The 17,439-nt window shown below is 35.8% G+C and overlaps 1 protein-coding gene across 1 annotated transcript in view; it reads right to left on the bottom strand.

The window, feature by feature from the left end:
• The window catches only part of LOC114031802 (laminin subunit alpha-3-like), a 325,671-nt gene that overhangs the window by 152,365 nt on the left and 155,867 nt on the right, over positions 1-17,439 (bottom strand). Inside the window, exons 22-23 of the mRNA XM_027846940.1 lie at positions 12,988-13,120; positions 9,985-10,127 (exon numbers count right to left, since the gene is read on the bottom strand). Of these exons, the coding sequence (XP_027702741.1) occupies positions 9,985-10,127; positions 12,988-13,120 (276 nt within the window). The remainder of the gene's footprint in view (positions 1-9,984; positions 10,128-12,987; positions 13,121-17,439) is intronic.

The following is a 17,439-nucleotide window of genomic DNA, read 5'->3' on the forward strand; positions in this document are numbered from 1 at the left end:
TATCCCCAGATCACACCACTTGGGAAGCACCAAAAACTTCCAAATCCCCCAGAACTAGCTCTGAAAACAGCAGTGAGAAAAAGCCTAAAGTTTGAGACAGAACCCACCCCCACCCCAAACAGATATGCTAGGAATAGAGTCTAACATTAACACAAAGTTCCAAATAAAGAAATAGGGTGGGAAAATGAGCAAAAAACAAAAAGAAAAAAAAAAAAAGAAAGGTACTATGATGACAGGGAAGATCAAGACATGAACTCAGAAGACAATGAAATCAAAATAGCTAGAAACAAAGCCTCAAAGAAATATGTGAATTGGACACAAACCTAACGAGAATTCCTGGAAAAGCTAAAAAAAAATGCTTTTCAAAATCAAATAAGAGTGGTAGAGGAAGAATAGGTAAAGAAATGAAAATAAAGGAAGAAAATTATGAAAAGACAATAGCTGGGTAAAAAAAGGGACAAAAATACTGAAGAAAATAATACCTTAAAACACAGACTTGGCCAAATGGAAAAAGAGGGACAAAAATTCACTGATGCAAATAACTCCTTAAAAAGCAGAATTGGACAAATGGAAAAAGAGGTACAAATACTAAGTGAAGAAAATAATTCCTTGAAAATTAGTATTGGGAGAGTGGAAGCTAATGACTCCATGAGACATTAAGAAACAATAAAATAAAGTCAGAAGAATGAAAAAATAGAATAAAATGTGACATATCTCATTGGAAAAACAACTCACCTGGAAAGTAGACTGAAGAAAGATAATTTAAGAATTATTGGAATCCCTAAAAGCCATGATCAAAGAAAGAGCCTAGACGTCATATTACAAGAAACTGTCAAGGAAAACTGCCCCAATATCCTCGAACTACAGGGTAAAAAAGAAATTGAGAAAATCCACCAATCACCACCTGAAAGAGATCCCAAAATGAAAACTCCTAGACATATTGTAGCTAAATTCCAGAATTCCCAGCAAGCAACAAGAAAGAAACCATTCAAATACTGTGGAATCACAGTCAAGATCGCACAAGATTTAGCAGCTTTTGTTCCGAAGGAGAGGAGAGGTTGGAATAGGATATTCCAGAAGGCAAAAGAACTAGAATTACTGCTAAGAATAACCTACCTAGCGAAACTAAGTATAATCTTACCAAGATAAGGTCAAAATGGATACATGACCTAGATATAAAGAGAGATATTACAAGAAAATTAGAAGAACTTGGAACATATTACTTATCAGATTTATGAACAGGTAAACAATTTATGAATAAACAAGAGATAGAGAACCAAATTAGGTGTAAAGTGGATAATTTCAATTACATTAAACTAAATAGTTGTTGTACAAATAAAACAAATGTAACCAAGATCAGAAAGAAAGCAAAAAATTGGGTGAAAATTTTATAGACAATTTCTCAGATAAAGGTCTCATATTTCAAATATATAAAGAACTTTGTCAAATCTATAAGAATACAAATCATTCCCCAATTGACAAATGGTCAAAGGATATGAACAGGCAGTTTTTTCCAATGAAGAAATCAAAACAATTCATAGTCATATGAAAAAATGCTCTAAATCATTATTGATTAGAAAATTGCAAATTAAAACAACCTTGAGATGTCATTTTACACCTACCAGATTGGCTAAAATCACTGAAGTGGAAAATAACAAATATTGGAAGGGATGCGGAAAAACTATACACTAACTCATTATTGGTGGAATTGTGAACTGATTTAATCATTTTGGAGAGCAATCTGGAATTATACCCAAAGAGATATTAAATTGCCTATACTCTTCGACTCAGCAATACCACTACTAGGTCTATTTCCAAAGATGGTTAGGAAAAAAGGAAAAGAACTTACATGTTCTAAAATATTTATAGCAGCTCTCTTTGTGGTGGCAAAGAACTGGAAATTGCAGTAGTACCAATCAATTGGGGAATGGCTGAATAAATTATAGTATATGATTATGATGGACTTTTACTGTGCTATAGGAAATGATGAGCTCAATGATCTTAGAAAAACATGGAAAGACTTGCACAAAATACTGAAGAGTGAAATGAGCAGAACCAAGAGAACATTGTATACAGTAACAGCAATATTGTTTTAAGAATGATTACAAATACCCAAAATAATTATAAAGGACATATAGAGAAAGGTGCAATCTGCATATAGAGAAACAACTAATAAATAAAAATATGTATAGAATAATTTTACATACATACTATGTATGTATACACACATACATAATAGATACATAAATAGATAGACATACCTATTTGTGTCTAATGGTAGCCATCTCTAGGGTGGTGGGAAGAAAAAAAGGAAAAAAAGAAATTTACATGATAAATTTATTGTATATTTGGAGGGAATAGCAAGTTGTACATAATGGATTTGCAGTTTCATGTGTAATCATTTTATATTATCTTATGTTATAGAAATGCTTGTTTTATTTCATAAATTAAAAATAAAAGAAAAAAGAAAAAACTGAGTATAATCCTTCAAGGGAAAAAAATGGATATTTAGTGAAACTGAGGACTTTAAAGTATTTCTGATGAAAAGATAACAGCTGAATAGAAATGTTGACTTTCAAATACAAGACTCAAGAGAAGCAAAATGTAAACAGTAAAGAGAAATCATAAAGGACTCAAAGTTAAACTGTTTACCTTTTTATATGAGAAGATGTTGCATGTATCTTCCAAGATTTTTATAATTATTAGGGCAGTTAGAAGGGTTCTACATAAAAGGGAGGTGTGGAAGTGAGTCAATTATGTTGGGATGATGTAGAAAAAAGTGGATATGTGAGAAAGAGGGATCCTTTAGAAGAAAGAGGAAGGGAGAGGAAGAATGGGGGAAATCATCTCATATAAAAGAGGGGTGGAAGGAAAAGCTTTTACAGTGGGAGAGGAAATGGTGTGGGGGGTGTTGGGCAACACTTGAACCTCATTCATATCTAAATTGGTTCGAAAAGGGAAAATACATATATATATATATGGATAAGAAAAATATATAGAGAGGATAAGAGGATAAGAAAAAGAGAGGGTGATTAAAGTGGGGGGGTGGATAAAAGAAGGCAATGATCAGAAGCAAAATATACTTTAGAGGAGGGGCAGGAGAAAAAGAGACAGAGAAGGATAAACAGAAGAAAACAGGATGGGAGGAAATGCACAGTTAGTAATCATAACTGTGAATGTGAGTGGGATGAACTCCCCCAGAAAACAGAAGTGGATAGCAGAATGGATTAGAAACCAGAATCCAACAATATGTTGTTTACAAGAAACACTTCAAACTTGAAACAAAGAGAGACATACAGAGTTAAAATAAGGGACTGAAGCAGAATATATCATGCTTCAGCTGAAGTTTAAAAAAAAGGCAGGGGTAGCAATCATGATCTCAGACAAAGCAAAAGCAAAAACAGATCTAATGAAAAAGGGATAAGCAAGGAAACTACATCTTGCTAAAAGGAACCATAGGCAATGAAGTAGTATCAATACTAAACATATATGTACCAAATGGCATGGCATCCAAATTCTTAAAGAAAAAGTTAAATGTTAAAGAAAAAGTTAAAAATTAAATAGGAGGAAATAGATGGTAAAACCATACTATTGAGGGAGCTCAACTTTTCCCTCTAAGAGCTGGATAAATCTAACCATAAAATAAATGAGAAAGAAGCCAAAGAGATGAATACAATCTTAGAAAATTTATATATGATAGACCTCTGGAGAAAACTGAATGGGAATAGAAAGTATACCTTGTTCTCAGCTGTACATGGCACCTTCACTAAAGCTGATCATATATTAGGGCATAAAAACCTTACAACCAAATGCAGAAAAGCAGAAACATTAAATGAACCCTTTTGAGATGATAATGCAATAAAAATTACATTTAATTAAAGGCCATGGGAGCATAGACGAAAAGCTAATTGGAAACTAAATAATCTAATTCTAAAGAATAAGTAGGTCAAAGAACAAGTAATGGAAACAATCAATAATTATATTAGAGAGAACGACAACAATGAGACAACATTCAAAAATTTGTGAGATGTAGCCAAACCAATTCTTAGAGGAAAATTTGCATCCCTAAATGTATGCCTCAATAAAGGAGAGAAAGAGAGCATCAATGAATTAGGCATGAAACAACAACAACAAAAAAAAAACCTAGAAAAGAACACATTTCAAAATGTTCAATTAAACACCAAAATGAAATCCTGTTAATCAAAGGAGAGATTCATAAAATTGAAAGGGAAAAAACTATTGAAGTAACAAATAAAACTATGGGGAAAAGAACCCAATAAAGTAGATAAACCATTGGTTAATTTGATTTTAAAAGGAAGAAAACTAAATTACCAGTTTCAAAAACAAAAAGGGTGAATGCACCACCAATGAAGATGAAATTAAAGCAATTATTAGGAGTTATTTTGCCCAATTATATGCCAGTAAAACTGACAATCTAAGTGAAATGGATAAAAATTTACAAAATATAAGCTGCCCAGATTAACAGAACAGGAAACAGAATATGTAAATAGCCCTATATTAGAAAAAAAAAATTGAACAATCCATCAATGAGCTCCCTAAGAAAAAATCCACAGGACCAGATGGATTCATAAGTGAATTCTACCAAACATTTAAGGAACAATTAATCCCAATACTATAAAACTATTTGAAAAAACAGGTAAAGAAGGAGTCCTACTAAATCCCTTGTTTCAATACCTAAACTAGAGGGAAAAAAAAAACAGAGAAAGAGAACTATAGACCAGTTTCCTTACTGAATGTCAATGCAAGAATTTTAAATAAAATACTAGCAAGGGGATTAAAGAAATACATCATAAAGATCATATATACTATATGTATACTATAGTATACCAGGTGAGACTTATATCAGAAATGCAGGGCTGGTCCAATATTAGGAAAACTATCAGTATAACTGACCATATCAGTAATAAAAACAAAAATCATATGATTACATATCAATAGACACAGAAAAAGTCTTTGAGAAAATACATCTATTCCTATTAAAAACAGTAGAAAACATAGGAATCAATGTAGCCTTTTTTTTTTTTTTTGGTCTCAAGACCACATTACATTCTTTTTTCTCTTTAACTAATTAATTAATTTCCAGTTTTCAACATTCACTTCCATTAGCTTTTGAGTTTTAAATTTTCCCCCCCTCCCTCCCTCCCCCCTAAGAGGTCATGCAATCTGATATAGGCTTTTCATATACATTCCTATTAAACATATTTTCACATCAGTCATGTTGTAAAGAATTAGAACCAATAGGAGGAACCACGAGAAAGAAGAAACAAAACAAAATAGAAGAAAAAAAAGAGCAAATAGTATGCTTTGATCTGGATTCAAACTCCATAGTTCTTTCTCTGGATGTGGATAGCATTTTCCATCATGGTCTTTTGGAGATGGCTTAGATCCTTGCATTGCCAAGAAGAGCTAAATCTATCAAAGTTAGTCATTGTACAGTGTGGCTATTACTGTGTACAATGTTCTCCTGGTTCTGCTCATTTTACTCAGCATCAGTCCATACAAGTCTTTTCAGGTTTTTCTGAAATCTGCCTGCTCATCATTTCTTATAGCACAATAGTATTCCATTACATTCATATACCACAACTTGTTCAGTCATTCTACAATTGATATGCATCCTCTCAATTTCCAATTCTTTGCCACCACAGAAAGAACTGCTATAAATATTTTTGTACATGTGGGTCCTTTTCCCATTTTTATGATCCAATGGAGCCTTTCTTAAAATGTTAAGTAGCATTTATCTAAATTCAAATTGTGCAGAGAAGACTTTTGAGAGTTCCTTGGACAGCAAGGAGATCAGATCAGTCAATACTTACAGAAATTAATTCAGCTATTTACTGGAAGGTCAAATACTAAAGCTGAAGTTTAAATACTTTGACCAGATAACAAGAAGACAGGACTCATTGGAAAAGACTCTGATGCTGGGAAAGATTGAAGGCAAGGGAATAGCAGAGAATGAGATGGATAGATAGTGTGATGGAAGCAATGAACATAAGCTTGGACAGACTTTGGGAGATAGTAGAAGACAGAAGAGTCTGGCTTACTAATAGTGTACAGGATCACAAAGAGTCAGACACTACTGAAGAACTGAATAACAAAATCTATTTAAAAGCAAGAGCAAGCATTATCTGAAATGGGGATAAACTTAAAACCTTATCAATAAGATCAGGAATGAAACTAAGATATCACTACTATTATTCAATGCTATACTAGAAATGCTAGCTATAGCAATAAGAGAAGAAAAAGAAATTGAAGAAATAAAAAATGGGCAATGAGGAAATAAAAAATAGTGCTCTTTGCAGATGATATCATGGTATATTTAGAAAACCCTAGAGAATCAACTAAAAAACTAGTTGAACAATTAACAACTTTAGCAAATTTGCAGGATACAAAATAAACCCACATAAATCATTAGCAATTCTATATACTACCAACAAAACCTAGCAAGAAGAGATAGAAAGAGAAACTCCATTTAAAATAACTACAGACAATATAATATTCTTGGGAGTCTACCTGCCAAGACAAACCCAAATATTGTATGAACTCAATTACAAAAACTTTTCACACAAATGAAGACAGATCTAAATAATTGGAGAAATATTAATTGCTCATTAGTAGTCCAAACCAATATATTAAAAACAAGAATTCTACTTAATTTACTTATTCAATGACATACCAATCAAACTACCAAAGAATTATTTTATAGAGCTAGAAAAAATAGTGACAGAACTCATCTGGAAGAACAAAAGGCTAAGAATATCAAGGGAATCAATGAAAAAAAATATTAAGGAAGATGACCTAACAGTTCCAGATTTCAAATTATATTACAAACTGGTAATCACGAAAACAATCTGGTACTAGCTAAGAAATAGAGTGGTAGATCAGTGGAATAGATTAGGTACACAATACACATTAGTAAAAGATCATAGCAATCTAGTGTTTGATAAACCCAAAGATCAAAGCTTTTGGGGTACTCAACATTTGATAAAAACTTCTGGGAAAACTGTAAAGCAGTTTGGCAGAAAATAGACATGTACCAATATCTCACATCGTATACTAACATGAGGTCAAAATGGATAAATCATTTAGACATAAAGGGTGATGTCACAAGTAAGTTAGGGGAGTATGGAAAAACAGACCTGTCAGATCTATGGATAAGGGAAGAGATTATGACTAAGCAAGAGATAGAGGGGATTATGAGAAGTAAAATAGTTACTTTTTGATCACATGAAATTTAAAAGCTTTTGCAAAAAACAAAACAAAACAAAACAAAACTAATACAGCCAAAATTAGAAGGAAAAGAGGAAACTGAGAAAAAAAATTTTGCAGCAAGTTTCTCATTTCTCAAATATGCAGGGAACTAAGCAAAATTTATAAAAATAAGAGTCATTCTGCAGTTGATAGCAGCTCTTTTTGTGACGGCGAAAAATTGGAAATTGAGTGGATGCCCATCAACTGGGGAATGGCTGAACAAATTATGTTATATGCTTATGATGTAATAATATCATGCTATAAGAAATGATGAGCAGGATGATTTCAGAAAAATCTGGGAAGACTTATTTGAACTGATGCAAAATTAAGTGAGCAAAAGTAGGAGAAATTGTACACAGTAATAGCAATAGACTTAGCTACTCTGATCAAGAAAATGATCCAAGATAATTCCAAAGGACCCATGATGAAAAATCTTACCCACTTCCAGAGAGAGAACTAATGAACTCTGAATGCAGATTGAAACACATTTTTTAACTTTCTTTATTTTTATTGTTTTATTTTGTTTGTGTTTTCTTTTGTAACATGGCTAATATAGAAATATACTTTGCATGACCTCACATGTATAACTGAAATCAAATTGCTTGCCTTCTCAAGGAGGGGAGAGAGAATTTGGAATTCAAAATATTTTTAAAATAATTGTCAAAAATTTTTATTGTGTAATTGGAAAATATTTAATGAAGTAAAAATAATTTTTAAAAGTTACTATTATGCAGCTAGGTGGCATGGTGGATAGAGCACTGGATCTTGAGTCAGGAAGACCTGAGATCAAATCCAGTCTCAGACATTTACTAGCTATGTGACCTTAAGTAGGCCACTTAACCACTGACTCCCTCAGTTTTCTCAACTGTAAAATTGAGATAATAACCTCCTGGGATTGTTGTGAGGATCAAATGAGATGATATTTGTAAAGTCCTTAGTACATAGTAAGTGTTTAATAAATGCTTATTTCTTTCTTTCCCCTGGATTTGAATTACTGTATGCCCTGTTCAACTACTGATTCCCCAGGATTGTTTACACAGGGCAGGTATAATCATCTAAGTTTTGTGTTCACTTACATCATATGCTTAATTATTAGTCCATTCTCTTAGTGCTATTTATACCAAGCCATGCTGCTTGGTATAAAAACGGCTCACATCCCCATTTATCCCAGGGTCACCCCAGCCAGCACCATCAACCACAAATGTCGTCAATGCTGTCTCTTGTTTGGTAAATGTTCCTGCAACATCTGTGCCATCAAACATCTCAGAGGTCAGGGGTCTAAGACCCAGAGGTGAGTACTTAGGTGGAAAATGACAACTGGTTCTTGTGTTTTTATCTTTGACCTGATGAAACAGCCAATTCTAATCATTAGCAATGATTGTTCCCCGCCCACATGTTCCACTAAGAAAAGGCTTGTTGACTCAACTAAGAGCTCGATAACAATCAGCACACTCTGGATGTACTTGCTGTACTGCACCAAGTGAGGACTCATAACTGCCCAAAGAAGTTCTGACTAGAAAGGTAAAAGACAGCACATTTTTGATCTTGAAATATGACTTCATTGATACATAGAATTCCCAGTGAGGAAATTCCCTCTATCAATGTATACAGGAATTGTTCTGCAAGTTTCAGTCTAAGACAGTGGTCAGTGGTGCTGACTTGCCCAAGGTCACTTAGCCAACATACAGCATTAATACAGGTATCAAATTCTAAAACTGCACCATGATTTTTTGGGACACCCTTTAATAAAAGAGGGGTCAAATATATTAGATTACCAAAATAACTTTCAGAGGAATAATTCCATTATGGGTTTCCCAGACACTATAATAACCCTGCTCATATATGATTTTGTATGATTGTAACTTTTGTTCATTAATTCAACATCTAACAAACACTTATGAGGTACTTCATATAAGCAGATCTCTGTGGCAGACAGTGGACCAGCAAAGGATACAAAGTTTAGGAGCTTCATAACTATCGATGATGAATTCTTTCCTCAAGACAATCAATTCAGCAACAAAATATTGTCTAAGTATTGAATGATGAAAGAAGCAGCAGCTTGTTGAAGGTCTACATAGTTTGCCATATTTCCAAGGCTATGCCAGAAGCTGCCATCTCAGGAGGCTCCTACCGAGTTATAAAGGCTTTAAACACAGGTCTCATGATGGACGATACAGGGTCATAGCCAGGTGAGTCACATTCTGAGCCACACCATTTACTCGTGTGTTGGTGGAAAGAGTATTCACTCAGACAAAAATACAGATCCTTAGATTACAGTATACTTGACCGTATATCACGACAGAGGATTTTTACTGATTTTGTGGTACTTATTTGCCCTTTAGCCTCATCCTACTTAATTACTAGAAAAGGAAAGAATGATTTATAATGGAAACCCCCAGTGGATTTTTGAATGGAAGATACATAGATTTGATTAGTTGATGTTATCAGTTATATGCTAGAGATTTTTTTTTTTCATTTTGTTTGTAGCTAGCAGGAGATAGGTTCTGCAATCTATAAAAGATACCTCATCAAAACTGGGAAATCTCTTGTGAGAAGGAGCCTTCATGGATTCATCCCTTTAAAATGAACATCATCAATTTCTATACTTGATCTATCAGGAAAACCTTCTTTGCCACTATACGTTATACTTTCTTGTGTCACCTGCTTTGAAAAAATATCACACCCAAATCCCTTTATTCAGAACCACTGCCTTACCAGGAGGATGCCCTCAGCCTTTATATTAACAGTCCATGTTCCTGGAGTGAGAGAAAATGGATCTGCAAAACCATTTCCTGGGACAGTGACAAAAGCTGGCTCTTTGCTAGGCAGGAAGACAATCTCTTTGCTTTGAACAGCACCTGTCAGGGAGAAAACATTGTTCATTATTGCACAATACCGAGTACCCAAGAGACATTCAACAGGTTCATTGAGTGACTGAATGTGAAGATTTTTTTAAAGCTGCCAAAGTTACCATTGCAAGCACTGGGTACATATCTTAGAAGTTTATGTGGGTTAGTTAAGATGAAACAGATCCATTTTGTTCTCTTAAAAGTTGGTTAGATAGCTGTGGGTAGAGCATTGAGCTTAGAGTCAGGAAGACCTAAGTTCCAATTTGGCCTCAGACACTTACTAGCTGTAAAACCCTGGACAGTTCACTTAACCTCTCTTTGCCTCAATTTCCTCAACTATAAAATGACATTCCCTCCCAGGACTTTTTGTGAGGATCAGATGAGATAATATTTATAAAGTGCTTAGCGCAGTGCCTGGCATATATTATTTGCTTAATAAATGTTCATCTCTTTCCTTCCTTCCTTCTTTTCTTCCTTCCTTCCTTCTTTCTTTCCTTCCTTCCTCCCTTCCTTTCCTTCTTTCTTTCTGACATGTGCTGGCATATGCCTAGAAAAGCACTGGATAAGAAGACAGGAGACCTGGATTAGATATAACCTAGGCTCTGTGATCTCAGATAAGTATTTCCTTTCTCTGAATCTCACTTTCCTGATCTGTAAGATAAAACAGTTGGACAAGATGGTCTCAAAGGTCTTTTTTTAACTCCTATAAATCTATAAGCATTAGCACAAATCATAAAATAAACCTGTCAACCAGACTCACTCCTGGCATAGCTTGATTACAAATTTCTACTGGTCTTCCAAACTCAAAATCCCAAAGGTCCTTACTTCTAAAAACCTATTAAAAATTAATTCTTTCCTTCCTTCCTCCTCCCTCTGTCTCCATCCTCCCTGTAGCTGCAGCTCCCTTTTTCTACTCCAAGCAAGACCAGGCCAACAAAACTGAAGTTACGGAGGTGGAATTATGATATTGTGGCAGTTCACATTATAGTTTGGTCTAATAAACTGATGTTATTCCTATCTTCTACAATCAAAGAAAATCTAGAATCACTGTACTTATTAATGATCTCTTTAAATTATCTTTTTTCTTGGGAAAGATCAAATATTCAGTAAATAATCTCATACAGAAAGTTGGGGAAACTAAGTTGGGATGTAAGGAAATCCCTTTGTTTCTCTCAAAAAATATTATTTAAGACTTAAAGTCTGCTCTAAACTGAGACTATGCCAGCATAAGAGAAGCTTCATTAGGTCTCTCTCATTATTTATTGATTTTTAGGGTATAGAAAGGAGTATAATCTAGAAAAATCAATCCAAAGTATTATGCAGTCCTAGAAATGGTATTTTGCCAATTTGTTTAAATAAACATGGTCTCTGCACTCAAGAAGCTTATAGTTACAGACATCATTGATACATAAACCTAATACAAGGGGAGAAATAGTGAATAAGAATAAAAATAAAGTAAATGACAAATAAATGAAAACTGTATTCAAACAAATGGGTACAGATGATGAAGGAGTGCTAGTATGTGTCTAGAAGAGCAATGAACTAGAAGACAGGAGAAAGGAAGTCATGAGCATTTCCTATTTAAACAGAGGGATGGCAACTTTGCTGTTTCTTTCCCAGGTAGCTTTCATAGAAAATAATTGACCAAAGCACCAACAAAAGAAAAGGAGGAGAATAAGAGAGTGTGGCAAATAGAAAGCACAGGGAAGAGAAATGTGTTACTAAGACTCTGCACTATATTAAATTTTCAAAAATACTTAAGAAAACAAATCAGGTCGAAATCTGAATAAGAATTTTTTAAAAAAACAACATTTTTACATATCATTTGTTTAAGTCTTCCTTTTTAAAGGCGATGAGTTGAACCCATTATATCACTCTCAAAACACCTAAACTAATTTGTCAGTTGCTTTGTACTTGTGATTTTTTTTCCCCTGTGAGCTAGTGGAAACATGTTCCACCCTTTCCTAAATATGGCTCACCTGTAAAACATTGATTAAGTAAAATATTATTTTTGGAATCAGATACAAGTCTCAACTAAACCCAAATTGTTAAGCTTGAGGCCAACTGCACAATAATTTTATCACTCAACCTAGCCTCCTCTAGGCCTGGCACAACCTGAAAGAAAATAACCAAGGGAATGGGTTCATTCTTGACCCCCACCCCCAGGCTGTCTTCAACTCAGAAGGAAACCTGTGGGTCTTTGAGCAAAACTGGAGCTCTCCCTAGGTCTTCCTTGAAGCTATTTGGAAATTCCCTGGTGGGAAGGAATACAAACACTCAATCACTATCCCTTATGCTTACCCCACCTAACTTCCCTATTTTTGTCTACTCTCCCTGCCCCATCAACACCTGGATTCCAGGGAAGTCTCCTGGCCCCAGAGCCAGAGGTGGAATATAAAGATGACTATATGCCCTGCTTGCAATTCAATAGTATTAAATTTTGTTGATTTCTAGAAAATGAATCATGAACAGATAGTTAATAATTATGAATTTATAGTATAAATATAAGCAAGCTTTTTAAAGAAAGACAAATCAGCAAGGAAAGGGCATTTGGAGAACTGATCTTAATGCAACAGATGTAAAAATATTTCAAAAATGCATCCAAATTGGGAAAATGTGAGGAAGAATTTCCCTGAGTAATCAATCAACAAGCATTTATTAATTGCTACCATGTACCAGACATTGTGAAAGTGACAGGAATACAAAGATGAAGAGTAAAACAACCCTGCCCTCAAAAAGCTTATGCGTTAACTAGAGGAGATAATATACACATACATAGGCATATACAAAATAGATAAAAGATGATTTGGAGGGTGGAAGGGAACACTAGCTCTTGGGTTGTTCAGGAAAGGCCTACCTTTATACCTACCTTCTTTAGAACGGGACCGATAAATAGTTATGTGACCAAACACTGTTTCAGTTCCTGGGTTAATATATCTCAGAATAGCACGAAATAAGTATTGGTTCGATTTCTCCACATTCAATGTTAACATCACTTCATTCTGTAAAACGAAAGTTAATAAACAGACAAGAACTAATAAATAGTCCATAAAATACGGACTAGACAATGGGTTAGAGCCCCATTAGCCAAACACCGATTTTGTTTTATGAGTTACACACACGCCCAACACGCACACCCTCAATGAACAAGCAAGCGGGCAGTCGAGTGGACAGCGACACTCAAGTGTAGAAGGTGAAGACGGAAGGATGACCAGCCTAGCAACAGATTAAAATCACTTACAATTAGAGTCAGGGCCAGCAACTGAGATCCTCCCCTTTAATTGTTTTGTAACCAGGCTGACATAGTGCAACACTAGGTGACCTAGCTTAAAGGAAGCCATGATGACAGGGACAACCACCTCTGCCTGGGAAAGCGAGAAAGAAGGAAAAGAAAGAGAGGAAGGCTCCTGCAGGGAGATGGTGTAAGGTGGAGTATGGAGTATGGAGTATGGATGAACGCAGAGGATGGGTGAATCCCTCAGGATTCAAATTCCTAACGTTTTCAGGCTTCAGAATCGACACTAACACAGACCGAATCCCCTCCAGACCTTAGCAGACAGTTTCATGAGTTGCCGTGGCCCAAAATATAATTCATCACCTAGAGACCAACACTCTGGTAATGAACATATCTGAGAGGTTGGTGCTTGGATGGCAGATTCAGTTTGTTAATGGGAAGATTCCAACCCTTTCCAGATTGGCAGGATTTTTCAGAGCCTTTTGGCATAACTTTTGAGAACCCAGGGTCACCCCTTTCTGAAGATGAAGTATCTGAGTAGGACTTTCATTCATTTAACTGCAAAAAGACAATTATCCTTTTCTTCCATCAAAGGTACCTATGGATACCAACCACCTGATGGGAAATACAATATATTGTTTCAGTGCTGCAGGTGCTCAGACAATGGACCCTTTAAGCTTACAGAGAGCCCTGCCAAGCTTTTTAATCCTCAAGGAATAGCCTAAACAAACTATAGAACTTGAACCAAAACTCCAGGTCCCAACATGTCACAGGAAGGATGCACCAACCCCTAAGGAGGCATGTGGCCCCTGGGACAATGAGGATAATTATCTTGGGTCACCTGGAGAAAAAAGTATGCCTTTGAATAAGATCATTGATACTGAATGGAAAAGCAATACAAACACATGTGTTTATGTTGTTGTTGTTGTTGAATCATTTCAGTCATGTCTGACTCTCTGTGTCCCCATTTGGAGTTTTCTTGGCAAAGATACTGGAATGGTTTGCCACTCGGGGAGCACTGGGACAATAGAAGGGGCATAGTGAGGGAGGCAGGTGAGCTCTAAGACAGATAGCATATTTCAGAATTTTGCTTCCATCCAGTATTTATATAGTAGTTTAAGTTTTGCAGAGTGCTTTACAAATATTGTCTCAACCCTATGAAGTGGGAACTATTATTTATCCCCATTTTATAGATGAGAAAACTGAGGCAGATCAGCACACTGCAAATCATAGAATACCACAACCTCAGAAAGAGAGGAAGGGAGGAAAGGAAATAAGCATTTATATAGCACCTACTGTATACCAGGCACTGTGCTAAGCATTTTACAAATATTTGTTAAATAATATTTGTTAAATTAACATTTGCAAATTTGTAAAATTTATTTTTAAAAACATGTAAAATTTAAATTTGTAAAATTAAAACCCAATTGTAAAATGCGTAAAAACAATTCTCATTTGATTCTCATGACAACTCTGCAAGGTAGGTGTCATTATTATTCCCATTTTATGGTTAGGAAAACTGAGGCAAACAGAGATTAAGTGATTTACCAGTCACACAAGCTAGTAAGTGTCTGAGGCTGGATTTGAACTCAGAGCTTCCTGATTCCAGGCCCATCACTCTATTCACCGTGGCACTTGAGAAAAATAGGGGGAAATTTTTCTGAAAGGGATACAAAATGCAATGGAGAGATGAAAGTTGTGGTAAGTAGGCTGCAGTATATTAGCAACAATGACTTGCCCACAAAAGTTGGGGTAAAAAAATGCTAAGGACATGTGTGAACAGGTGGGGAGACAGGACAGTCATGTTGTGAGAGCCCAGGGCAGTAGGTGGACAGCCCAAGCACTACACTGGCGTCCACAGAATACCGAAAGAACCAGAGGAAAGCACCCAGCAGGCAGGGCAGAGCCTTCCTGAAGATTAACACAAGGACGGCATCAAGAATTGCACAGGATAAGATGGGGATCACTTTGTTCTGCACCAGTGATCTGCTGTTGTTCAGTCACGTCTGACTCTCCATGACCCCATTTGGGGTTTTCTTAGCATTTCCTCCTCCAGCTCATTTTACAGATGAGGAAACTGAGGTAAACAATGTGAAGTGACTTGCCCAGTGTCACACAGCTAGTACATATCAGAGATCAGATTTGAACTGAGGTCTCCCTGACTCTAGGCCTGATATCCTATTCGCTGCACCACCTAGCTGCCCCATACCAATAATGACAGTAACCAAATCAAAGAGACCATGAATCCTTCAAAGAAACAAGCTATCTGTAGCATTTATGCAAGTACTATTAGAGATCTGAATTCCTCAAAGATCCCTGCAGCTGGGTGGCAGAGTAGATAGGGTTCTGGACCTGGAGTTGGGAAGACCTGAGTTCAAATTTGGCTTCAAGTATTTACTAGCTGTAGGACCCTGGGCAAATCCCCTAACATTTGTCTGCCTCCGTTTCCTTTGAAATTAGGATAATAATAACATCTATTTCCCAAGGCTGTTGGGAGGATAAAATGAGGATAACATTTGTATAATTGCTTTTCAGACTTTAAAAAGCACCATAAATGCCAGCTTTGATGATGATGATGAAAGGGCTTTAGTCTGAAGTTGTTGGTCTAATCTAAGTGAGAAACCTTATCAGTCTTTCTTTAACTATCAATTCCCAGTGTCCTGCAATGAAATCTTTTTACATCATTCTTCTAGAGGGTCTAAGTGAAAGTTCAGCCTTTTGACTGAGTCCAAGTTTTACAAAATAAATACTAAAAAACAAACAAACAAACAAACAAAACAAAACAAATCCTTTTATTAAGGGGATTTATTCTGTGGAGTTTGGATTCAGTCAAAAGACCACACTTGAGGACCTAGAGGGCCACATGTGGCCTCGAGGCCACAGGTTCCCCACTCCAGACCAATTTCTAAAAGGAGAGGTCTCATTAGGCTCCCCAAAATTAAGGTAACGATCAGACTAAGAGGAGTCCCATGATTAATTCAATTAATTGAGTTCACCTTTTGACTAGGTAGAAAGGCGAGTCCTTGAAGGGAGTACTTAAATAGGGATTGAATGGCTTCAGGACCAAGATTCTCCAGGGTGGCGTGAAAAGGAAGTTAATATTATTCTGTTTGATGAATCAAACACCATTACCTAAGTTTGGTACTCCTGCTTCACTTCGATTATGGAATTGTGTCTTCAAACTTTATAGATTGTAGCCAGAAAAGGGTTTGGGCAGAGAAATTTTCAAAGACAAGACTAGTTTCTGTCCCTTTAAATTTTCATTCTCTCTGTCTCTGTCTCTTTCTTTCTTCCTCTCTTTGTCTCTGTATCTCTCTGTCTCTGTCTCTCCTCTCTGTCTCTGTCTCTCTCTCTCTCGATGTGCCTAGGACACAGAATATTTTAAATTTTAATTTTTTCTTCCTCACTGTGTGTCTCATTAAGGAGTTCCAGTAGTATTCCTGGGCTTGATGTAGTCAACACAATGGCATCCACAAAGAGGAAGCCCCTGGAGAGCCTTAGCATCTTATGTGAATCCCTTTTCTATTGACTCCATACAGGCACAGTTTTTTGCCTTGATGTTGGTACAAAGAGGATCATTGAATAAGGTTATCTCTGTGATTTCCCATCAGGCTGCATGCCTCTTGGTATTCTCCATCATTCCTCCTAAACTGGGTACCTTCTTTTCCTCTCTCCCCCATTCAGCTTCCTTTTATGTGTGGTCTTCCTGATTAAAATATAAGCCTCTTGAGGGCAAACACTATCTTTTTGCTTGTATTTGTATTCCCAGTGCCATTAAACATGTATACTGTATTCCCAGTAGCACTTAAAATATGCTTGTTGACTGAATGACTGTATTTGTCAAGGAATCTTGAATGAGCTTAACATATGAATGGGAGACACCACATTAGAGGTAATCCATGAAAATCAGCTTAGAAAATGCTAGAAACAAACCACGAACAAATGTTCTCTTGCTCATCCCAATACAAAATTAAGAGTGAGATGGCAAATGCAAACTATGGAGAAGAATTCAGAAAAAAAAAGTGATGAAGATATCTGACGATGGTGCTAATTATATGAGGTGGTCAGTAAAACTGATTGAGAACT

This window comes from Vombatus ursinus, unplaced genomic scaffold (genome assembly GCF_900497805.2).
Source record: "Vombatus ursinus unplaced genomic scaffold, bare-nosed wombat genome assembly UNPS02015255.1, whole genome shotgun sequence".
Classification (NCBI taxonomy): Eukaryota; Metazoa; Chordata; class Mammalia; order Diprotodontia; family Vombatidae; genus Vombatus; species Vombatus ursinus.